We start from the raw sequence: 23,593 nt of genomic DNA on the forward strand, positions 1-23,593 counted from the left end.
TTCTGTCGTAGAATAGACGACTGCCAACGTGAAATTACATCCAATATGTTGACCGTTCAGAATAAGCTATGTGCTCGATCGGTTGTGGGGTTGATGTCTGTTCAGTCTCCCTCCATTGTAGCACTGAACGGTAGTCAAAAACGGCATTTTCGACTTTTGCAAAAGGAAAAGCATTTGGATCACCAGAAAACGAGTGCGGCTCCATGCAAGCCTGTGTCTCAGGACCTTGGTAAGGTTTCGCTTTTGACATCTTTCAGGAATGGAGCGAAATGCATGGTTGACCGTAGTAACACTGCTACAAATGGTATGCTCATGGCCTCTTCCATGCTGTGGCCTCACAATCTTTTACAAAGCTTCGTTCAATCCATTCACGTTTGGTCAGGTATGCCTTGGTGGGCTTCCATCGCTGCGACGGCTGTTGGAATGCGTATCACCATGCTTCCACTAATGATTAAGATGATACGAACTTCTTCCAAACTAGCAGTTATCAACCCTCAAGTCTCTCAACACATGGTTGCTTTGCAAAGGGCCAAAGCAGAAAAGAACAATACTGGCATGTCGGAAGCAACCACTAAAATCCAAGATCTGTATCGTTCCAACAATGTCAATCCATTGAGCCTTCTTACCGCTCCCGTGGTGCAAGGTGTGGTCTTTATAAGTTTCTTCTATGCTTTAAAATGTATGGCCGGTGTCCCTGTCGATGGTCTTACAGAAGGTGGATTTCTCTGGGTGCAAAATTTAACAAAGGCCGATCCTTATGCCGTTTTCCCAATTTTGAATGGACTTTTGATGCTTTTCAATATTGAAGCTGGTAGCGAAACTGGCACCAATAAAGCAGCAATGGCACCAGGAATGAAACGCTTTTTCAGATTGTTGTGTGCCGCTAGTCCTGTCTTTACCATGAGTTTCCCAATGGCCATTTTCATGTATTGGGTTCCCAGTAATATTTTCAGTGTTTTCCAAGGTCTTTTGTTGAAGAACCAATCTTTGCGAAACAAATTGGATCTTCCTGAGGTTCCCGCAGTAAACCAAACTGCCGCTTCACCTCAAAACGAATCTTTCCTTCGATCTTTCACCGGTATCATGGACGGAGTTCGTGAGCAAAAGAAGTATCCCGAAGCATCTGATATCCTGAAGCCTTTCCATAAAGTAAACGATCAAGAGTCAACTTCTACACTAAATCACTCTAATGAAAAATCGGGTCCCAAATCCTCCTCTGAAACTTCTACCAAGCTTTGATTGAGAAGGTTTATCTGCTCGTGACTTTGCATCAATATCGCTATACCATTTTTATATGCCTTTAAATATCTTTCAATACCCCCAAACAGGATGGAATTTTATTTCTCATACTGTACCCATGAAAAATGATCTTGCCAAAGTAAGAATACTGGTTCTGGAAAGTTTATCTTTGACAGACATGCCGTTTTCTTCGCAAAATACTTTTTATTCCTTTCTTTTTTTTCATTTGCTATGCTTACTCATTTGAATTATACTTTCTGTAATTTTTTGTCAATTTATGAAGGGCGATCGCCGAATATACAATTTTATTTTGAATGTATTATCCACAATAGAAAACGCAAAACTTCATCAACACTTTCCCGTGCGGAAAAATATAGAAAAGAAGGTAAATGAAGGACTGATGAATCCTAAAATCCATAATTTCCCAGCTCAATGAAAAGCCCAATTCATAACAGAAAATTCGTTTTCACCATTGAAGCCAAAGTTATAAGCATTCTAACAGAGAAAGCTTTGGCCTAGCACTGTGTTGCTCTCGAAAAGATTCCAATTTGATCGCCGCATTTACGCGTTTGTTGATCTACAACATAACAGAAAACTTGAGGTTTATGAAATAGAATACTCGAATTATCTGCACCAGCCTATACGCTTCAAAAGGAGACCAATGAATCAACCACACCGCGCTGTGATTCAACCGTTCCGTTCAAAATAACGAATCATTTTCTCCAATTTCTAGATGTCTGCGTTCGTTTCTTGATAGAGACTTGCTCATGATTCCTATAATCCTTTCTACCAAGTGATATACTCCATAGGTTTTTTTGTTTACCTTATTTGTTTACTTCGTATACAGAAACAAAATTTATTTCTATTAAAGGAATCAAGCAAGAAGGAGCATAACTCACAATAGTTTTTTAAAGCAAAAGGCATAGAGTTCATACAGTAAAATATACAACGTGGTACACCTCCTAATCCTCTATAAGACATTCACTACACTGCGCTTTTTGTTGGATTGTTGCTATAAGCCATTATTCTGATTTTCCCTTTTCCAATATCAGTTATTTTGCAGAATAATTTGTGTTTGTCATGATGTCTGGAGATTCAAGCAATTCGGAAGATCCAATTTTACGAGCAATTCGTCAAAAGAACAAAGCGCCAATTCACGATTTTACAATATTTGTCCAAGAAGATGGCAGCAGTGTAAGCACACAGGACCGAATTGTAAAACGTATGTGTTAATTGCAACATAAATCTATCTGTCTCTGAGCTTAAATTTACCATTGCTAACAATTGCAGATGTTCAAGCTCCTGCTGCATATTTACCTACGGACTCAGAGTTCTTTGACACCAATGAGCCAGGAAAACCTGATTTACATTTTCTTCGTAACCATTTTATTCGTGAAGGAAGATTGTCAGAAGAACAATGCTTATATATCATAAAGCATGCAACTGAGATCCTCAGGTCAGAAGAGAACTTAATTGAAGTTGATGCACCTATAACTGGTATGTATAGCTTATTTGAAATACTTTGAGCGATCTCTCATATTGAGTAACCTCAAATTTTGTCTATTTCAACTTTGGAGTGTCAACTAACAATGGGTAGTATGCGGTGATATCCATGGTCAATACTATGACCTTATGAAGCTCTTTGAAGTCGGTGGAAATCCAGATAATACGCAATATCTTTTCTTGGGTGATTATGTTGATCGTGGCTATTACTCTATTGAGTGTCTTTTATACCTTTACTCCTTAAAAATTTGGTACCCCGATACCTTTTGGCTACTTCGGGGTAACCATGAGTGTGCTCATTTAACTGATTATTTCACTTTTAAGCTCGAATGTACCCACAAGTATAACGTCAAAGTATACCAGGCATGCTTGGAGTCTTTTAATGCACTCCCTCTCGCCGCTATAATGAATAAACAATTTCTTTGTGTTCATGGAGGTCTTTCTCCCGAGCTGCATACCCTTAATGATATTCGCATGATTAATCGTTTTTGTGAGCCTCCCACTCATGGCTTAATGTGCGATTTGCTATGGTCAGATCCTCTTGAAGAATTCGGCTCAGAGACTTCTAGCAAGCATTATTTACACAACAACGTTCGTGGTTGCTCTTACTTTTACAGTTACCCTGCAGTGTGTTCGTTTCTTGAAAACAATAATCTGCTATCGGTGATTCGAGCACACGAAGCCCAAGACGTAGGATACCGTATGTACCGAAAAACAAAATCTACTGGGTTTCCTTCTCTAATGACAATTTTTTCTGCTCCCAATTATTTGGACGTGTACAATAACAAAGCAGCCGTCCTGAAGTATGAAAATAATATAATGAATATCCGACAATTTAATTGTTCGCCTCATCCTTATTGGCTTCCTAATTTTATGAATGTGTTTACTTGGAGTTTACCCTTTGTTGGGGAAAAAGTCACCGAGATGCTGATATCAATGTTAAACATTTGTTCAAAAGAAGAGCTATATGATAACCCTTCAGAAGAGGACGAACTCACATTACTTTCGAATCACGATGCTGGAAAATCAGACACAGAGCTCGACCTTGAAGCCCGAAGACAAATCATCAGAAGCAAAATTATGGCAATTGGAAGAATTTCTCGAGTCTTTAGTGTTCTTCGTGAAGAACGTGAAAGTGTTTCTGAACTAAAAAATAAGTCTGAAAACAAACGATTACCTGCTGGTACTTTGATGCTTGGTGCCGAAGGTATTAAGAATGCTATTAATTCTTTTGATGATGCTCGTAAATTAGATCTTGAAAATGAACGTCTACCTCCTTCCAATAGTCGCCGTCATTCCATGGAAATAAAATCTTTGGAAGATGTCATAAATTCATCTGAAAATGAGGATTATATCAGGAATGAAAAATCATGAAATTTTGTTAGGATCCCCCACAGTTTATTTCATATTAATTATGTCTTAGAGGCCAATTAAAAAACGATACTTATTTTTAATGAAAATAAACGATAGAAGTTACTTAATATTAAGCTTCCACAACAATAGTGCAAGGTGGTTTATTATAGTAAGCTCAGTGCCAACTAAAGTGTATTGAAATGTTACCAGTTATATAAAATGTGATATTTTCTATTTTCTTCATTGTAATTTTGTAACAACATACAGAAATAAAGGGCTAAACAGAGGAAAAGCTGGCAAATACCAAGTCGTACCCAGGGAAATCGTAAACTATGAATTCTTCGCGTTTATACGATTTAAAATGCTTTAATTTTTCATATAGCTGCTTTTCATGAGCGGATCCTTTAGCCTGAAAAAGGGTGAGACTGAAATTACCTGCTCCAAAAGTATTGACAGCCTTTTCAATAGTTTCAATAGTAGAGCGACCAAATTGGGTTTTAGATACGTTTGTTTCAAAAGAAGCATAAGAACAATGATCTTGAGGAGTTACATGAATTGTAGCGTAGCGGTCCTTATAAATCATATTTGAAGAGAAGCCAATGGGTTCAAACTGAAAACCGTCAAGCACGGCTTTTCCATCCTTAGTGCTACACAATTCTTTAACTCCAGATAATTCAGCCACATACGCTCCAAGGATATGACCTGTGGAAAGGACAGGTTGATCATTGTTTTGTGGCTTCATATAATTTTCACCCTTTGATTGATGAACAACGTCTAAGGAAGGTGCGTAGAATTGCAAAGAGCGTTCAGGCGACATATTTGTCATGAGTACCTCTAAAGTTTCGTCTTCCGGATCCAGAGAGCTCTCAAACAAATCGGACTCATCAGCGACGTCAGAAAATAAATACCAATGGTTTTTGTTCGTGGGACCAACAACATAAGAAGAACCCTCAGGAAAGAAAAGTTGCAAGTAACGAACTTCATCTTCCCAGCTATTATGAGGAGCAAGCTGGCGTTCAGGATATAAAAAGTTTTTCCGCGAATAAAATGTACGAAGAGGACGAGTAAATCCAATACTTGAAGCAATTTCCAATAAGCGCGGTAAACTAGCCAGTAGTGTTGTAGTTCCGCAAGTCTTTAAAATGATTTTATGAGGAAAAACAAACATAGAAGATTCAGACAATAAGTATGCATCAACCTCATTGCTAGAAGCCACGCTAAGCACTTTGCATTGTGCACGGCTAAGCATATCATCCCATAAGTCACGACTTACAGTTTTCAACCCAAATTTTGTATTTCCACTCTCAGAGTCAGAAATGAACGGAGCTGAAAACCAAAGCTCAAGCAATTTTTCAGGTCCTTCAAAGGAGAAGGAATTGAATTCCTGAGCATTTTCTTGATCTACAACAAGAATTGGCGACATTTTAAAGACTAATATTCAAAAACAGAAAAGTTTTCTGAACCAAATGTTCCAATGATTTTCACTCGGTCGACACTCGACACGTACTAGCTAGTTACTTGCTGCAAGGTTATTGGGATCCTTGCCAACTCGAAAGCATGCAAAAGCGCAAGTCTTTTAATAAACAAAGGCTTTCAATGGGTAACGCTCACTCCAACAAGAACGAAGTTGAAAAGGGTAGGATTTTGTGAGTAACACTAACAATAACTCAAGGGTAACCCTACCCTAACTTTCATATACCATCTTCCAAAATCTTCAAATTTCAATTTGATGAGAATTAGCAGCCGAGATTTTATTAACTAAATATACAAAAAGTGAAAATTATGTTACCTCAGAAAGAATTTATAAAACGCCCATTAAAACAAAAATAAAATAAGATACCGGATGTTCCTTACCTCGTTTGTACAACTGAATTCCCATCCATAAATCGTACATGAAATAATCGATTAGCATTGGTAAACATTCCTTCTTTTAAGCTCACGACAATAAACTGTGATCTGTTTTGGTTAGCTTTCAGATAATTATGACTAGTTTTTAAAGTTTCCTACCCTTTAAACTTGGTTTTTATTAAGCGTCCAATATTTTGGGTATGACTCAAGTCTAGTGCGGCGTCTATTTCGTCGAGAATATACATAGGAGCTGGTTTATATTTCAACAAAGACCTAAACAATATTAGATTAGCTCCGGCTTAAAGCAGGATAAAAAATCCAAACAAAAACTTACATAATGAGTGCCAAAGCGACTAAAGATCGCTGTCCACCACTAAGTTCGGCCAAACTATCTTTCCATATTGAGCCGATTCGTACTCGAATTTCTAATCCACTAGTAAATTCCTTTCCTTCTGGTGGTTGAAGTTCAGCACTATTTCCGGGCAAAAGTTCGTCGAATATTTCGCCAAAGGCTGCATTGACTTCAATCCAGGTTTTTTCCAAGGCTTGCTTTTTAAATTTATCAATACTGTAGACAGTTTCTTGGATTTTGCGCTTGTCCCGATGTATAGTTCTTATCATAGCTTTCAGTTTTGCTTCTCTTTTCTCAACACCATCAATCATATCCATTACTTTTGGATTAATCGTCTTCCTCATACTAGCAAACTTGGGTTTTAAAGCAGCCAATTGTTCTTTACACTGTCGTAAATTTTGAGCACGAAAATCAAACATAGTAGCCTCTTGACCGAAAGTTTGTTTACGATCTTGAATCCAAGGATGTTCCTTGTCTAATTGTCGCAATGCTACCTCCGCAACATTCTTTTCACGTTCCAACCGGTCATGCTCATGTTTGAACTTTTGACCGACCAGTTGTAGATCATTGACAGAAGAATCTACGGCTTTCAGTTTGGTCTTAAACTTATTCAATTCGTTATTAATCCCAGAATATCGTTGAGTTTCCTGCTCAAGCTTTTCAACCAATGACTTACGAAGTCTTTGTTGGTCATTCAAGGTTACTTCTAATTCGCTCAGTTCATCTTTTAAGTGCGAAATGCTACTTTCAAAAGATGATACATTATCGGTAAAGCGCAGTATCTCAGAGTTAAAGCTTTCTCGATCTAACTTTGCTCCATTTAGTTCATTTTCTACCTCCTCAACATCTTTGGTACTGGAAAGCAACTTTTCTTTTAACTTATTGAGCTCACTGTGAAGCTCAGTCATTTTTGAGCCTTTGTTATTTTTCCACTCAAACATGTCTCTCTCGATTTTATTTATTGAGGTTTCTTTCTCTCGTATACGCTCGTCAAGATTTGGCATTTTCTGGCGCAAAGAGGAAAGCTCCTCTTTACAATCACGATGTTCTATAAGAAGACGACATAAGGGATCATTTACCTTTTGTTCCTCCATCAACGATAGCTCGTGTCGCTTCAGCTGAAGTTCTTGCTCAAGCCGATGGAATTGAGCATTTCCAGCAGCGACATTCGTTAGTTCATGCTTTACAGTTGAATATTCACTTTCTATTTCTTTCAACTTTTCAGAAACTTCACGAAGTTTTTGTAATTGCAAGAGAGGTCCGGCGGTTTTGTTTACTGATCCACCAGTCAATATACCAGAAGGGTCATAAACGTCTCCATCAGTAGTCACACTTTTTAAACGAACGTTGGGATGAAATGTCACTTTCTTAGCAACATCTGGATCATCACAAATAAGACTAGCACCGAACACGTATTGCATGGCTGGTAACAGCTCTTCTTCGTAACCAATGAACTCTAAAGCTAAAGAAGCTCGATTGTTTGAAATATTCTTAGCAGCACCGACGCGTTCAGCAGAAGCAACAAAGCTAGAAATCTTGTTTAGAGGAATCATGGTTACACGTTTCTTAAGATTTCCGTTCTGCAAAAGTTGTGCACCTACTCTTTCATTCTCGACGACAACATTATATAAGCGACCACCGGCGGTAATCTCCAAAGCCGTTTGCTTATCGTAATTTTCCTTGTTGAGATTGAAAAGCTGTGCAACCAATCCTTTAACTTTTGAACGGTCAAATTTTGGAATAGGATCCGTGTACCTAAAATCCAAGTAAGCCAAGCGACTGTGAAGGGTATCCACCTCATCGGAAAGTTGTTCTCTCTCTTTACGTAGCTGGTCTAGATTTTGTCGCAAAATCTTTTCTTTGGTGGAATCGTGAGCCCCTCTTTCTAAACGAGATTCTATTTTGGTTACATCTTGCTGCAACTGAGCAACTTGTTTTTCAATTTGCTGTTGTCGTTTATTTGCCTCTGGTCTTCTCGGTTCTAATTCAGATATCCTTTTCGAGAGGTTTTTAAGCTTCATACGCTCAATCTCCTTTTCGGCATTCAGCTGGTTCAATTCATCTCTAGCCTCATGTAGCTTTTTAGAGTACCCAATTTCGTGACCTTCGCTAGAAGAAAGACCGGTACTTAGAGAAGAGATTAGTTCTTCTTGGGATTTGACAGCGGCCAAAGTTTGCTGATAATCCCGGTTTTTTTGCTCATATTGTAAACGTGATTTCTGAAAATTATTTTCTTTAATGTCGCGCAGAGAGTCAGCTTTCGTTCGCTTTTCTTTTAGATTTTTGAGATTTTTTATCTCTTCTTGCATAGAAGATTGCTTAATCTCTATAGAAGTGCTAAGGCGTGTAATTTTCTCAGTTGTTGTCTGTAACTGGCTATCTAAGGAAGCATATTCAGAGGAAGCACTCATCTGAGAAGAGCAAAGTTTCTCTAAGTCCTTTACTTGCTTCTCTAAAAACTTAATTTCCTCTTTAGATTTTGAGATGGACGATTCAGTTTCCGCGATGCCGCTTTGTTTCTGGTAAACTTGTTTCTCGAGATGCTCTAGCTTGAGCGACAAATTATGGTAATCGAATGCAACGCATAGCTGACTTAATCTTTCTATGTCATTATATACCTGTTGATATTCCAAGAATGTTTTCTTCTCTGATCGTAATTTAGCAAGTCGCGGTTCAATTTCTTCGCGCAGAAGAGTGTTGATTTCTTCAACTTTAGCCTCTTTTCTCTGCATTGTACGAAATGCTTTTTCTTTTCGCTCTTCAAACATCCTTGTTCCAGAAGCCTCCTCAATCATAGACAAAATTTCAGTGGATTTCATGTTTAAAACTTTTGTGATCCGTCCTTGCATAATTAAAAAATTTGGATTATTGATATTTAATTGAACAGACTGAAACAAGTTTTGTACATTCTGCTGTAGAGCACGATGACCATTGATTAAATATTTGCTGGTACCACCCATAATAACTTGTCTGGTAACACTGACTTGAGGATGATCCTCAAAGCCGATAGGGCAAGCAGACGCCTCCCGATTGTTAAAAACAATTGTTACGCTTGCTTTTGTTATACCAGCTTGGCCTCGTTTATAAATAAGATCCTGCAAATTCTGAGCACGAACAGTGCTCATATTTGTTAAACCAAGAACAAAGCAAATGGCATCTAAAATGTTGCTTTTCCCTGATCCATTAAGTCCTGTGATGGCATTAAACTGATCATCCCAATTGCTAATTACGGTTCGCACCGCATATGACTTAAATCCATCGATAATAAGCTCTTCGATTTTCATTTCTGTGATAGTTTATTTACTTGTAATAGAGTTCTTTCATTTAAGTTGGGACCATCCCCAAAAAGAACGATTGCAATTTCTTGTTTACGTTTCGCGTCTGTCTGGAGGTAGTGAATTTGCTAGTAATCCATGAACCAAAACAAGAGTACCGAGTGGGGGTATCCCACTCATGTCGTCCCAGTGAACCTGGCGTACTTCTCTATACGGAGAACAGCGTTTCTATGTAATCTGATTACAAAGTAAAGATTTATAAATTTCTAAGGTTATATAATTCGTTACACAAGAGGAATTATTTTTTGGATCATTGCTACGAAAAGAATCCACTACAGACAAGAAAGAAACACTTGCCCTTCATAAAAATATACACAAATGGGGCAATCTGGATCCTTACCGAGTCAGAATAACGGTAGAGAAGCATTAAGAGGAAGAAGTCAAGAATTTGAAAGAAATAATGAAACTGGAGGGGTGGATAATTCACGACCCCGAAACTTGTGGGATCGATTGTCTTCAGTAAGTCATCTGCTGGGTTGGAGCCGAGAAAAGCGTCGTCCTAGTCTACGAGATGAACGAAGAAATAATGCATCGATTGTAGAAAATACTCATCAACAGAATCCGACGTGGATCAATTCAGCGAACGATCGCCGCGAAAGGCGTCCATCAATACGATCTCTAAGTCCTAGAGCTGACCCAGGTTCAACGCGAACGAGGGAAAATTTAGAGCATAATATAGAGGATGGCGATGCTTCCCGATTATCGGCTTTTCAAATAGCTCAACGAGAGTTTGAACGTGCGGAGAGGCAATTTCGCTCAAGTATAGCGGCTTTACATGGATTTAGTCTGGATCAGGGCAACCAAAGTACAAGAGGAGAAAATATTTCTTCTTCGAATGCTGCTGAAATAAACAACTCGACAGACGGTCATGATACGAGCCATGCACTTCATCATGAAGAATTAAGCGAACGATCTAATGCTCATGTCGATGATATTAATATGGAAAATTATACTAGAAGTGTTATGAATTATCTCAATATGCATGAAAACCAACAAGAACGAGTACCGGTCCAAAATGACGGTCAATTGGCCATGCTGTCGAGGTTCATATTCTCAGTTGCATCCGGTTGGGTAACAGTCTTAATGAACTCTTCCACTGTTCATAGAGAAAACCCAATGCAGACGCCGTTAACTTCAGAGGAAAGGCCGAATTCTGGAAACGAGTCGTTTGAAGAATTTCTTACCCTGCTGCGTTCCGGTCAGTTGATGGAAGCGATGCACCCCGAGAACAATACACATCACGAAGAAATAGATGAAGACGTGTCTTCGATCAACTTGTTTCGAACGTTTCGATTTGATTCGCTTCACAGGAACCACGAGGGTCAAGTAGTTATCCCAATCATCATAGTTGGAATCCGTAGTTTACGACCGAACACAAATGAGGAGGATGATGGTCAAAATCAAGAACCTCAAAACCTAATGCATCCCTCAGATTTCCTTTCTTCTATGGCGAATGACTCTCAAAATATGTCATCTCTATCGGATCAGTCGAATGATTCTGAAAATATAAGAAATGAACAAGAATGTGCGCCGACGGATTTACCGACTGCTTCCAATCAACAGGGGGCACCTATTTCATCTTTGGATGATTACGACGGCCACAGCCATGTATCGGCAGAGCATGCGCAACCTAGAAGCTGGGCGATTTATGTCCGGGAGGCTTTTCTTCCCGAAAACCATCCGGTTTTGCGTGCACCATCGTTGTTTACGGATTCACCTACGTATGAGGATATGTTGCTTTTGAATTCGATCATTGGAAGTGTAAAGCCTCCAGTTGCGGTGCAAAAAGACCTTGACCGAGCAGGAGGGATTTTTCCCATGATGGAGCCGGACGACAGATGTTTGGTTTGTTTATCGGATTATGAGCAAGGAGACGAATGTCGTCGCTTGTTGAGCTGCGACCACTTCTTTCATCGAGAGTGTATTGACAAATGGCTACTTTCGAGTCAGAACTCTTGCCCGTTGTGCCGAGCCAAGGGTGTTGCATCGGAAGCGGTCGCCTTTTGATTGTTATGAAAGAATTTGCATAGAGAACATTTGATATATAGAAACGGTACAAGTAGAAGAGATGTTGACGATGCCTGTATAATATAATAATGATGACTTGTTGAAAAGCATAAAAGAAAAGAAAGAAAAAAAAATGAGAATTCTTTAGGTTGCCGATTTTTCTTTACTATAATATTAATCTTAATGAAAAAGAAAATATTGAATGGCAGCTATATGCAAATATGCTTAACTAGAAAAGCTACAAAGAGACGACTCTTGGTATGTAATGAAAATTTGTTTTCTATTATATGATTTCATGGGAACAATTGGTAAGAAAGAAGGATAGAAAAGGATTGTAAAAAAGATAAAAAACAAATAAAAATAAAAAGCATTGTAGCATTGTATACGTATTCTAAGACAATATCACGATGGGGAAGGGGAATGCAGGATGGGAGAAGGAAATAGGAACGAACGCGAGGAAAGGTTTGCTATCCCCCTCTCTCTCTTTTCGTTTCAGAATTGGTTCGCAATGGTCCCATTTGTAAGAGAAATGAAAAAGAAATGAAAAGCTAACAGAAAAATAGTTTTTCAATAAGCCTTTGTACCGGGTTCAACCCCATGTGTCCTTTATAACTCCGGAAAGAACAGCAAAGACGTATGTTGAAATGAGGAAAGGAGGAAAGGAAGAATAAAAAACTAACAAGATTAGGATTCCAGCAATTTCTCGCTGGACCCTTGCTGCTGGTGCTGCAGGTAAGAACAAGTGATAGAAAACTTGAACGAAAGGTGGAAGAAACGAGTGTATTAACGAATGGAATAGTATTTTTATTTGCCATGCAAGTTCCCAAGGTGAAGTCTACGATTTTGCAGGTAAGAAAGCAGGAAAGGATGGACTGAGAGCTGACATGTGCAAATTAGCCGATTGCTTTCCTTGGAGACCACTTCAAGGACAAGACTCCTGAAGAAGACAAGTGGTTGTAAGCTACCATGGAAGCATGGAACTATCTTGGCCTATTATTTAAAGGCAATGAGATTTTTTTCCTATAAGTGTAGGAGTGGCCAATGTGTAGAGTAGCGCAAAGTAAACTTGGAAACAGTAAAGGGTCGATTCGCTAGGAGCGGGCGTTGAAACATTTCGAATCAACTTTTAAACATCAAACAAGGTGAAACTGGTCTCTGGTCTCTGGTCTCTGGTCTCAGGTCTGTGTTCTCTGTTCTCTGTTCTCTGTTCTCTGGTCTGTGTATCCAGTGTGAATCCATGGAACCGTTAGCGAGCAGACGGTAGCGAGCAGACCATAGATGAGCTTGTTCTATCCTAATTTAATAGAAGAATCGTATCGACTATGATTCACACAAGTGACCATCAAACATCAAGCATCAAACAGATTAAACGCAAGGCGAAAAAAGAAAAGATCAACAAGAAAAAACAGTGCAAGACCTTTGTGATGGCATTCGACATTTCGTTTTCTCACCTCTTTTTCCCAGCTGGCCCAGCAAACCCATAACAATGGAACTTTTCCATTGTTATGCTTTTTCCTTTTTTTTTTTTTTCCTTTTCCTATGAAAGGCCTACGTCTATGCCTCTGCCTCTAAATACTGAACCTTTCGTTTGTTGTTTGTGTACCTTTCTATTCATCGTTTCATTGGATACTTTCGGTAACAGCGTTCAATCTTACCCGATGGAGGAGGCTTTGTTATAGGTAGGACTACGAACCTTATTGAAATTTGACTTCGGGACCTCTTGTAGTAGGTGGAAAATGCTAATCTCTCCACAATCCATGGCGCGAATCAGCTCGTTATTCTCCACCTTTTTCGACGTCAGATAGCATACAAAGTTTCATCACAATTATCCGGCAACACCAATCAAGCGAATTGTGATGGTCTCCAATTGCCAATCCTGTTTCAGACAGGTTCAACAAGATGCGGCATTTGTGTCCATATCGAACCTACCCCGCATGAGGCAGAAAGCATCTTTTTTGTATACATTCATGGGAAAGCTTGTTCCATCATCTATATATGAATGCGTTGGCTCCGGTTTCCACCCAAATCGACTTTCTCCCCTCCTCCTCCTTCCCCTTTCATCTTTCCTTCATCGTCTACTTGTGTGTGTCTTTGATTCTTCTTTGGGTATAAATTTTGCTCGTTTCCTCTAGTGCTTTAGTGCTCTAGTGATTTCCTCTTCCGAACATTTTGGGTTGAACAGAAACAACGAAAGAAAGTGTTATAAAAAAGGAATTCAAGGAACAAAAAGGAAAAGAACCCTTTTTGTTTCCATTCATTCTTCCCTATTGACACTCGGGAATCTCGGATCCTTGTACTTTATAGGTCGCTACATTTTCTGTGTTTGTGTGTCTCTATTTTCGGTTTGTCGTTTTGCTTGGCTTTGCCGTATCTTGATTCGGTTTTGCTTGGCTTACCCATGAAAGAGTGATTTACAAGCCTTGACTCTGCGTTCGAAACAACGTTAATCGTATTTCCAAAGTCTTGTGCTTCTTTTTTTTTTGTGCTTTTCTGTCTCTTGTTTTGCTGCTTTTGTGTGTGTGTGTGTGTGTGTGTCTTTTCCATATCACGCCCTTTCTTGCTGCTATCGGAAACATTCATCCAAGCAATTTGTTGTTCTTTTTCCTTGCATCTTTTCTGCTCCCTTTTTTCGACAAATAGTCCGAATCGATTGACCGGTATTGTCTCACCAAAATTAAAATTTTGTTTCCGATTTAACCTGTATGCAACAACAACGTTTGAAAAGCTTTTCCTCCAGTTATTGAATGCTTTGCTGAATTTTGAGTTTTCTATAAAAGAACATGAAAACATTTACGACCTGACCTTTATTTCTCGTTTGTTTACACTCTCTTGTTCACGTTCCTCTCCTCTAATTTTAATCTTACAAATTAACTCATTCGATTCCCTCTCGTTACCAAGCTCGAATCTAGTCATTCTATTCCCCCCTTCTTTTGTTTCAAAAAGCTTTTTTGTCTTCATTCTTTCTGCTCCCCTCTTCAACTCCTCCTCTCACTTCTTCCAGAATATATATTATTTTTTGTTTCCTCAAAATGAAAACGTATGAATGCCCCTATTGCAAACGCATTTTCCATCGTCAAGAGCACCAAGCTCGTCATATCCGAAGTCACACGGGTGAAAAGCCCTTTGCTTGTTCCTATTTTGATTGCCGGAAACGGTTCACTCGTCGCGATGAACTTATCCGCCATGTTCGGACTCACCTAAGAAAGGCCCTCGTCAATCCCGACGCGCTATCCATTACTGTCGAGGATGCTCCATCTCTTCCATCCACCAACGAAGAATCTTCTTCCAATACCAATACCCATCCACAGCCCCCAGTAGACTCGGATTCCATAAAGTCTTCCGATACCGTTCAGGCTGCTGTTGTTGCTTTATCGATAGCATATGCAAAGCCAACCACCGTCTCGTTAACTTCGCAAGATGTTCAAATTCAATCTCTTGCCGCTACCCGACCTCGCAGGAAATCTGCTTCGAGTGTCGCTCTGCTTCACAACAAAAACGGTGGCTCTTTTCGTCGTTTTTCCGTTTCCGACATTCTAAACAAGGGTACCACAGCAGGCTTTACCGTCACATCTCCTAGTTCTTCTTCTCCTTCTTCAGGCTCATCCGGCCCTTCGGCAAGTCCACAAAAGCTTCCTATCAAAGAAGAATCTCATGCTAGTGATTATCCCTTCCTCTCTCGTCAAAATCGAAGAAGAATTTCCGTCCCTTCCAAGCTCCCTCCTTTTCTCTCCTCTTCTTTTAACGCTCCATCCAATTCATACTTCCCATCTACCCAATCAGCTCCTTCCAGCTCTACCTTTCATAACCCTTACAATTCTATGCCCATGGCTTCCTTTCAACGGCCCCATCCACAACCGTCATCCTACGGCCCCCCATCGATGACTCCCATTTCGCCTCCATATGCGCAAGTAGATCACACGGCTCCGAATCAAAGCTCCTTGACTCCGTATCACGCACAGCCCATATTCGTGGCTCCTTCCCGTGAGATTTCCTTGCATGCACCACCTAATCAGACTGGCAATCTTCCTCGTTACTCTGTTTCTCAGAACCTCTATATGGGCCCTTCTGGTGAGAGCACCCACCCTCCTTCTACAAGACCATCCGGCATGCAACAGCGTCCCTTTTTATTGCCCAACTTTAGCGGAGCTTCTCAGCCCAGGCATCCATTGCCTGACCAGCTTCCTTCGTTAAGATCTCTGCCGACCCTAGAACCTCCTTCAAATTCAAGCAACACGATGCCCTTTCCCTCTTGTTCTTTGCAAACGCTATTTCAAAATGATTAAGCAAACAGCTCTGTCAAGTTTGTCAGGCTTGGCAATTGAAAAAAAAAAAAAAAAAATTAATTCTTATAATTGATCATTTTATATTTTTTCTTTATTTTTAAACCTTATTCCAAACAAGAAAAGGTCAAAAAGCTTCATTTACTGTTTGTTATTTTATAACCCAAAATTAACTTCCAAATTGTTTATGTCCTTTCATATTGTTACCTTTCTGACGTTATGCTCTTCAATCACGAAGGCACTTTGGCAGTATGGAACTTCGCTTCATCCATGCTTCAATCCATTTTTTATTAACTTTCCGATAATATTTATTGAGCGATCAAGTTGGTTTCTTTTATCATACTCGATCTACCAGATTTTGATTTTTGATTACTCTTATTAATCTATTTTGCGTTTCTTCCTTTTTTTTCTCTTTCTTATGTTCTTCTACTGTCTTCGAGTTATTTCATCTCTATAACTTAAGTTTTAATTCTCTTTTTTCTCTTTGATCGTTTTCACGTTCAAGTGTCTTTTGCATTCTTTTTCTGCATCTGAGTTTCAACTCTTGTTTACGTTGCGTTTGTGCGTAGACTTTTGAATTTCGAGAAACTCATTTACGCTCTTTATTAATTTCTCGCGGCATTGATATCTAATTTGCTATAAATACTTGGCGTTATTGTCGCTTTTGTTCGTTCTTTCTTTACTTTGGTCATTAAATCCCCCTCTCACTTCTTTCATCTTAAATATAATTTTTTACGGTTTTTCACGGATTGAAGTATAAACGTAAAAATAGTAAGTATTTTGCTTTTTTGGTCAATACTTGCTGGTTATAATCCATAATAGTATTTCCTTTCCTTCTGATAATAAGTTTCCTTTTCTCTTTCACGAGTTTTCAGTTCCATCTTCTGATGAAAACTTTTCTCTTATGAATCTTTTTATGAAATCTTTTGCCATTCGACAATGCCCCAAAAAAAGTATTTTTTCTTCCTGTTTAGTATCCCCTCTGAACGTCTTTTTCACTGATCAAAAATATCGGAGGTTTTCAGCTCTTGAACGTCCATCTTCTCTTTTGTGCAAGCCCTTGCTTACGAAAGACGTAGCTGGTCCATTAAAGCAAAAATGTTGCCGACTGGTTGGTTCCGAAAGAAAGCAAAGCTTTTTGGTTACCGGTTTACCATCATTTGTGAACAAAATGTCAGCACTTCGGCACTTTTCTTCGTCACGCAAAAGTTGTCTACCAAAGTCTGAGACAAAGTTTTTGTCACCCCCTCCAAGTGAGCATCGATCAGGTTCGCAGATTGCAACAGCTATAGCAACTCTTATTTGCTTAACTAATGGTCTTGTATTTTGGCAATGGGATCTTGCAAAAGACGATGTTAGGTCCTTGCACGATTTTGAAAAGTTCAATTGGATGCTAAAAAATACACAATGCTCTTTGCAAAATCTGTACGATGGACGTTGGTGGACGCTAGTTACTAGTCTCTTTTCGCACCGAGAGTTAACTCACCTTCTTGTCAATTGCTTTGCCATTTATTCCTTTATGACCGTAATAGTTCACCGATTTGGTATTCTACGATCACTCTCTGTATATTTATTGTCAGGCGTTATGGGAAATTTCGTTGTTTTAGAAAGGTTATTAAGGAAAGATGAGGTAGCCACTTCGAAAGGTCCTTTGCATGTTTGGGACGTTCTTTTCCGAAAGGAAAGCCTTTCCGAAACGCAAAATTGGCTAACATATATGAAAAGCAAATTTACATTGTCATCATATGTAACAAAAAAAAATGTACAGACATTGCCTCCAAGCTGGAGAACGGGTGCACTTGGAGCTTCCGGCTCCGTTTATGGTATTATGGCACTGTTTGCCTGTACTTACCCGTTTACTCAATTTCTGTTATTTTTTGTTATTCCTGCTCAAGCATCAACGATCCTACCTCTGGATTTCTTTGTTGAATCACTCCTTCTCACTCAGAATTACGACGAGACAACGGGCATAGCTTTCGATGCCCACGTTACTGGAATGATTTTGGGTACACTCTCATCCTTTTTACTAATTCCAAAAGTATGGCGAGCCAGATTTATGTACAGAAATGGCCTGTGAAAGTATATTCTCACTTACGAAACAGTATTACTTTATAGTGAAATCAACTTCACCGATCTATCAACTTTAAGAGAAAAATTGCCGTACAACCATCTACCATAGAAACGTAATTTATTGACGACTAGACTTTGGTTTATTCATAAAATGGTACAATTCCTTGAGGTGCGAAATACTGTCAATGCTTTCGTTATCCAAACGCACAAGGAAGAACCTGACTGTACTACAAATAATTCCGTATTCCTATGACTTAGCATCCATAGTATTTTACCACATTAGTTTACCACAATTTACACATATATAGACATCTGGAGAGTATCGTATTAAATATCATTAAAATCTGTAGTAAAATTCGTTACGAAATAAGAATACAGCCATTAAGGCTTCATACAATCGCCAGCTAGAGATATTATAGCACAAGAATGAAGGCAAAGGAACAAAAAGGAAAAATTGATATGATCCAAAGTTCAACTAGCTTGCATTTTTGTAAGTCAACTTTAGGGTCGTCACAGCGATTCATATATACCATTTTAACTGTATGCTTCCAGAATTTTATTTTGATAATGTCGCTGAATCGTTTGTCTCTTCACTTTTCGAGAAGCAGTTAAGAAATCATTCTCGGGGCTCCATTCAAAGTCACTAAGAATAACAGCCTGCGGAAGTTCTATTGAAGCGAATTTTTGACCTTTCCCAATTGATGTAAGATTAGTCAATATAATATCATAGACTTCTTTATTCTGACATAATTGACTAAAAGTAGCCTCTGGATCGCCATTAAAAGAACTTCCTTTTTGCTTCCGTAGGTAAGCCCGAAGGGCTTTTTCATCAGGATAAACAATAACCACCGGCTTGGCATGATTCACATCAGCGTATGCGCATACTGAAGACACAAGTGGACTTGTGTGATATTGTGTTTCAATCTTTTCTAGAGCGATATATTCACCGTTCAAAGACTTCACTATATTCTTTTTACGATCAATTAGTCGAAGAGTATTACTTTTAGCCAGCTCTCCAACATCACCCGTTTTGAACCATCCATCCACAGTAAAAGAGGAGGCGTTATCGTCTGGGCGATTGAGATACCCGTTGCAGACTGCTGGTCCCCGAATCCAGACTTCACCTCTTGAAGGGGTGCCATTCGAGTAGTAATCCAATTCTGGGATATCTACAAGTTTAAATTCGATAGAAGGGATTGGAAATCCTACCGAACTTGCGTACAGATGCCATTGTTCAGGGGATAAAACAAAGCTTCCGGCACAAGTTTCTGTGAGGCCATACCCAGGAAGAACAGGGCAAATCGTAGTACTTAAGAAGGCCTGGGTACTAGCAGCAAGGGCGGCACCACCGGCAATACAATAACGAAGGCGTCCACCAGTTGCTGCCTTTACTTTGTTGAAGACAATCGCATCTAATGTAGCCGTACCAGGAAGATTATATTTAAGTAGATATTGCTTCAAAGCAAGGGAACCAGAGAAGATTTTTTGACGATGAACGGGCATAGAAGAAACCTTTGTAAGAATACCTTTTTTGATCAATTCATATACGGCGGGCACGCCAATAATGACGGTAGGACGAAACTCCGGCATATCACCTCTACAATTAATAACACTTGCGTCTGTAAGCGTTCTTGGAGAAGCGTATCCTAAAACACCACCCCAGTAAAAGCAGCACATTTCAAAAATGAACTCAAATATATGGGCCAAAGGAAGGTAAGCCAATACGTAGTCTTTGGCATTAATATGTTGAGCCAAAATTCGATTAATGCCACCCAAGGCAGCAATAATGTTTCGATGTAAAAGGATAACACCTTTTGGCTTGCCAGTAGAGCCAGATGTATACATATAGCAGCAAACGTCATCGGCTTTGGGGGGAACAATGGGTTGAGGTTCATCCTGGCCGAGCTTTAGCAATTGGTGAAAGGTTAAAAGTTGAACATTGGGATTAGCAGCATGCACGAGTTCAGCTTGCTTTTCGGAGGGTTCGGAACTGCAAATGATAACCTTGAGTAGAGGGCATTGTTTTAAAGGATTTACTAATTTGGGAAGCAGAGTAGGGTCGGTGAAGATGGCTGAAGTAGAGCACTCTTGCGCGGAAGTTATGATACCATCCTCACCTAAAGTTTCATAGGCAGTAACGATGGGAATAGACTGACTAAGAGATCCTTGAGCAGTCATCAGCCATTTTTCACTAGTACCAGCGAAGAATAGAAGGCTACTATCGGTGGTAACGCCGGAAAGTTTCAAACCCGATCCGAGGGCCATTGAGATGTCATAAACCTCGATATAGTTGATATACTCGTAGGGACCTAATTCATAAAGATTCCATGTTTTTTTCTCTTTGACTTCGGCTCCACTGACCTTACGAACAATTTCACGTTCTTCGACGTGTTCTTTGATGAGTTTTCGGGTGCCCATGGCTTCCTTTTTCCCGTGGCATTTGACAGCACCACAAAACAGGTCGTATACAGTCTTTATGCCATCTTCAGGCGTTGTAAGGAGCTTGTTGGCAGAGTGAATGGATCGATAAGTGGACGACTCGCCAGGTTGTTTAGGTGCGTCTGTTTCTATGCAATAATAGTCCTTGATTTCCATGATAATGAGAGTAATAAGCAATTGTGAAAAGAGACGAGTAAGAAGAGAGAGAGGACGAAAACGTTTTAACGAGTTCGGGGAAAGTAAGAGAAAAAAGGTGAAAAACAGTAAATCCTACAAGAATCCAAAAGTAAAAGAAAAGAAGTAAAAAGTCTTAAAGCACAAAAAAGGTTGGAATTACCTTTTCCTTTTCCAATTCAGAATACACGCAAGTGGAAGGAAGCACGAAATCACAAAGGAGAAACCGTTAAAAGTCTTTCAAAGACAATTTCCAATTAATAAAGGGTTTGGAGGAGCGTTGCTCTTAAAATAATAATAATAATTTAGAAGATGGGATCCAAGGCCTTATAAAGAGGTGTTTCGTTATGCTGGGGCAGAAATCATAAGGAAAATGGCATGAGACGATGAATCCTCTCACGGCTGGTTTATCAAAATTAAGTAGCAAACCACTGATCGTGAGAACCGAAATCAATTCGGTAAAAGATTGGCTTTCGCTAATTTAAATATTTATTATAGCGAAACTCAAGCATATGTAAATAAACAAGGAAACTGGAAATCACAAAATCTCATTTTCTTGCTGTAAGAGAATTTCAAAAGGTTTTAAAAAAAAGCAAAGGATATTTAGAATATGAGCAAACTAATAGATCCTAAAAGAAATTGTCTGTTGAAAAAAAAAAAAAGCTTGAAATCGTAATGATATGGCAAGATGGACCATAGCGTGTTTGCTAAAGGAAGGAATTGGGAAACGAATGTGCTATGGGATTTAACTGTTGTTCTTCTATCTTTTGATTCTCTATTGACTTTTGATTCTTTTTTTAAAGAATCCAATTTTGATAGGCTTCTTAAAATCATCAATTTTGCATGCTCCTCGATTTCACAAGGAATTCCAATTGTTAAGAGAAATTGCAGTTTGCTTTGACCCTAAGACAGTGCTTTTGCTACTCTAGTAAGAAAATGTTCGCTACGTTATTCTTATACAAGCCATCGATAAAAGGACATTGCTGGTTACCCATCCTTCTCCTTCACCCAAAGCAAAGTACAACACCTCATCATGGCTTCCGTAGATTATGTTACTGTAAGCATTTTAAAACATATTTCATAAATTGAGTTATTTGCTTTCTTTCGTTGCAGACACTGTGTTAACTGTTGTTTCAAAGATTTTAGAGAATAGCGTCGCATTAGAAAACCAATTTCTTCAAAACCCTTCGTTCGACGTTTTGCTGTGTCAACAATGCGTTAAAGAGCAAGAACGTGCCCTTCGTTTCCCCTCTATCTCATACTCTGACTGCTACAATTTGGGTGAAATCATTCGAAAACTATACAGCCAAGCCAAGTACACGGCTCCTATAGTGATCGATATAGTCATCAACGGCCACCAAGTCTTTCATGCCGCCTTCGACGGCAGTAGCCCTGATAACGATGCTTTTATAAAACGAAAGTACGCTACAGTCAATCGCTTTCATATGTCCAGCTTCCGCATGGGCTTGAATATGTCCAAAGACAAAACGACTATGTCTCAAAAATACAATGTTCCTGACGAGGAATATGGCGCTTTTGGTGGTGGTTTCCCGATAACTCTTACGTCCGGTGTCCAAATTGGTGTTATTTGTGTATCGGTATGAAGTTGCTAGTAGAAAAACTACTGAATCTGTTCTAATTATTAATTTTAGGGTCTTCGTCAGGTTCAAGATCACTGCATTATTGTACGTGCTATTGTTCAACTGCTTCAAAACGGACCTGCTGCTTCCAAGTAAATACAGCATCCTTATGCGTCCTCTACATTACATTTTTATGATTCATAATCTCCATACCAATTCCTTGAGATATCACCAAGGTTAGGTTATCTTTGTTTATATACTCCTTCATTGGCGAGAACATAGACAAAGTCTTTCATTCTTTCCATTTTTCCTTTAGTAATATTCTTCGCTATGATTATACTTGCTGTAATAGATCACCAGTAAGACAATATTCCTCGGACCATAGTCCCAACGAAGCTCTTCCCACTCCAAACATATAGAACCCTAACCTAGATCGACAAACAGTCACAAGTGTTTAGGAACCAAAAGTATGATGCCTGCAAAGTTTGCAAAGACAACAACAAAATGGGAAAACCCGCTGGTTTGAACGCCGCTCGTAAGCTCCGTACCCACCGTCGTGAAGAGCGTTGGGCTGATGCCCACTACAAGAAGCGCTTGTTAGGTACTGCCTTCAAGTCTTCTCCTTTCGGTGGTTCCTCTCACGCCAAGGGCATTGTCGTTGAAAAGATTGGTGTTGAAGCTAAGCAACCCAACTCTGCCATTCGTAAGTGCGTTCGTGTTCAATTGATCAAGAACGGTAAGAAGGTTACCGCTTTCGTCCCCAACGACGGTTGTCTCAACTTTGTTGACGAGAACGACGAAGTCTTGCTTTCTGGTTTTGGTCGTAAGGGTAAGGCCAAGGGTGATATTCCCGGTGTTCGTTTCAAGGTCGTCAAGGTCGCTGGTGTTGGTCTTGCTGCTCTCTTCCACGAAAAGAAGGAGAAGCCTAGAGCTTAAAAAATATATTTAATGCATGTGGTGATTTCCCCTTTTGTATGAAGGAACTTCAATGAACATTTGTATTTCTGTTTTGTAAAATTTGTATTTGGATCTGGATATGTGTATGTACAATTTGTAGTTGTAGCAAGTAGAGAACACAAAAGATGGAAGCGTGTTATAGGAATGAAGGAGGGCGCATTGAAAAGCAATACATAAATCAATTTGTAACTATCTAAAATTGTCATCAATGAACTTCTTAAAACAATGACATTAGGACAAAGAGCATGACAATCATTAACCAACAAATACCGGAATTTTTTGAATACAAATGCGAAACAAAGAAAGCAGACAGCTGTCTGCTTTATGCAAAGACAAAGATCACCATCCAAGCGAGAAGAGATGGTGATGAAAATCATCGAAGAGAAAAAAAAGGAAAATGGAAAGTTGAATCTAATAGCGGCGATAGAAAGGAACAAGTTTTAAAGTTTATAGGAA

At 39.2% G+C, this 23,593-nt stretch overlaps 13 protein-coding genes across 13 annotated transcripts; 9 read left to right on the plus strand and 4 right to left on the minus strand.

Annotated features, from left to right (window-relative positions):
• Window positions 1-45: 45 nt before the first annotated feature.
• On the plus strand, window positions 46-1,239 carry oxa102 (mitochondrial inner membrane insertase Oxa102; the record flags this gene model as incomplete). The annotated part of the gene is made up of 1 exon (XM_056180020.1): window positions 46-1,239. One exon carries the CDS (start codon window positions 46-48, stop codon window positions 1,237-1,239), a length of 1,194 nt encoding a protein of 397 aa, XP_056036084.1.
• Window positions 1,240-1,294: 55 nt separating this feature from the next.
• Window positions 1,295-1,675, plus strand: SOMG_01228 (uncharacterized protein; the record flags this gene model as incomplete). Its single annotated transcript, XM_056180021.1, has 2 exons — window positions 1,295-1,378; window positions 1,523-1,675. 2 exons carry the CDS (start codon window positions 1,295-1,297, stop codon window positions 1,673-1,675), a joined length of 237 nt encoding a protein of 78 aa, XP_056035147.1.
• Window positions 1,676-2,319: 644 nt separating this feature from the next.
• ppb1 (serine/threonine protein phosphatase PP2B (calcineurin A) catalytic subunit Ppb1) lies at window positions 2,320-4,116 on the plus strand (the record flags this gene model as incomplete). The annotated part of the gene is made up of 3 exons (XM_056180022.1): window positions 2,320-2,461; window positions 2,530-2,736; window positions 2,837-4,116. The coding sequence occupies 3 exons, from the start codon at window positions 2,320-2,322 to the stop codon at window positions 4,114-4,116; spliced, it is 1,629 nt and encodes a 542-aa protein (XP_056035116.1).
• Window positions 4,117-4,372: 256 nt separating this feature from the next.
• On the minus strand, window positions 4,373-5,518 carry spe2 (S-adenosylmethionine decarboxylase proenzyme Spe2; the record flags this gene model as incomplete). The annotated part of the gene is made up of 1 exon (XM_056180023.1): window positions 4,373-5,518. One exon carries the CDS (start codon window positions 5,516-5,518, stop codon window positions 4,373-4,375), a length of 1,146 nt encoding a protein of 381 aa, XP_056035516.1.
• A 427-nt stretch (window positions 5,519-5,945) lies between these two features.
• Window positions 5,946-9,579, minus strand: cut14 (condensin complex SMC subunit Smc2; the record flags this gene model as incomplete). The annotated part of the gene is made up of 3 exons (XM_056180024.1): window positions 5,946-6,051; window positions 6,103-6,216; window positions 6,278-9,579. 3 exons carry the CDS (start codon window positions 9,577-9,579, stop codon window positions 5,946-5,948), a joined length of 3,522 nt encoding a protein of 1,173 aa, XP_056035515.1.
• A 369-nt stretch (window positions 9,580-9,948) lies between these two features.
• SOMG_01232 (ubiquitin-protein ligase E3) lies at window positions 9,949-11,637 on the plus strand (the record flags this gene model as incomplete). Its single annotated transcript, XM_056180025.1, has 1 exon — window positions 9,949-11,637. One exon carries the CDS (start codon window positions 9,949-9,951, stop codon window positions 11,635-11,637), a length of 1,689 nt encoding a protein of 562 aa, XP_056035584.1.
• Window positions 11,638-12,064: 427 nt separating this feature from the next.
• Window positions 12,065-12,597, plus strand: qcr10 (ubiquinol-cytochrome-c reductase complex, Reiske ISP-associated subunit Qcr10; the record flags this gene model as incomplete). The annotated part of the gene is made up of 5 exons (XM_056180026.1): window positions 12,065-12,157; window positions 12,201-12,271; window positions 12,326-12,369; window positions 12,437-12,486; window positions 12,535-12,597. 5 exons carry the CDS (start codon window positions 12,065-12,067, stop codon window positions 12,595-12,597), a joined length of 321 nt encoding a protein of 106 aa, XP_056035517.1.
• A 1,338-nt stretch (window positions 12,598-13,935) lies between these two features.
• Window positions 13,936-14,550, minus strand: SOMG_01234 (uncharacterized protein; the record flags this gene model as incomplete). Its single annotated transcript, XM_056180027.1, has 2 exons — window positions 13,936-14,389; window positions 14,432-14,550. The coding sequence occupies 2 exons, from the start codon at window positions 14,548-14,550 to the stop codon at window positions 13,936-13,938; spliced, it is 573 nt and encodes a 190-aa protein (XP_056035512.1).
• Window positions 14,551-14,666: 116 nt separating this feature from the next.
• Window positions 14,667-15,920, plus strand: SOMG_01235 (transcription factor Rsv1; the record flags this gene model as incomplete). Its single annotated transcript, XM_056180028.1, has 1 exon — window positions 14,667-15,920. The coding sequence occupies one exon, from the start codon at window positions 14,667-14,669 to the stop codon at window positions 15,918-15,920; it is 1,254 nt and encodes a 417-aa protein (XP_056035511.1).
• Window positions 15,921-16,821: 901 nt separating this feature from the next.
• On the plus strand, window positions 16,822-17,994 carry rbd3 (mitochondrial rhomboid family protease; the record flags this gene model as incomplete). The annotated part of the gene is made up of 1 exon (XM_056180029.1): window positions 16,822-17,994. The coding sequence occupies one exon, from the start codon at window positions 16,822-16,824 to the stop codon at window positions 17,992-17,994; it is 1,173 nt and encodes a 390-aa protein (XP_056035514.1).
• A 527-nt stretch (window positions 17,995-18,521) lies between these two features.
• Window positions 18,522-20,582, minus strand: lcf2 (long-chain-fatty-acid-CoA ligase; the record flags this gene model as incomplete). The annotated part of the gene is made up of 1 exon (XM_056180030.1): window positions 18,522-20,582. One exon carries the CDS (start codon window positions 20,580-20,582, stop codon window positions 18,522-18,524), a length of 2,061 nt encoding a protein of 686 aa, XP_056035513.1.
• A 1,051-nt stretch (window positions 20,583-21,633) lies between these two features.
• SOMG_01238 (protein with a role in ER insertion of tail-anchored membrane protein) lies at window positions 21,634-22,336 on the plus strand (the record flags this gene model as incomplete). Its single annotated transcript, XM_056180031.1, has 3 exons — window positions 21,634-21,657; window positions 21,740-22,198; window positions 22,253-22,336. The coding sequence occupies 3 exons, from the start codon at window positions 21,634-21,636 to the stop codon at window positions 22,334-22,336; spliced, it is 567 nt and encodes a 188-aa protein (XP_056035510.1).
• A 348-nt stretch (window positions 22,337-22,684) lies between these two features.
• Window positions 22,685-23,116, plus strand: rps2302 (40S ribosomal protein S23; the record flags this gene model as incomplete). Its single annotated transcript, XM_056180032.1, has 1 exon — window positions 22,685-23,116. One exon carries the CDS (start codon window positions 22,685-22,687, stop codon window positions 23,114-23,116), a length of 432 nt encoding a protein of 143 aa, XP_056035509.1.
• Window positions 23,117-23,593: the final 477 nt, after the last annotated feature.

This window comes from Schizosaccharomyces osmophilus, chromosome 1 (assembly GCF_027921745.1).
Source record: "Schizosaccharomyces osmophilus chromosome 1, complete sequence".
In the NCBI taxonomy this organism is placed as follows: domain Eukaryota; kingdom Fungi; phylum Ascomycota; class Schizosaccharomycetes; order Schizosaccharomycetales; family Schizosaccharomycetaceae; genus Schizosaccharomyces; species Schizosaccharomyces osmophilus.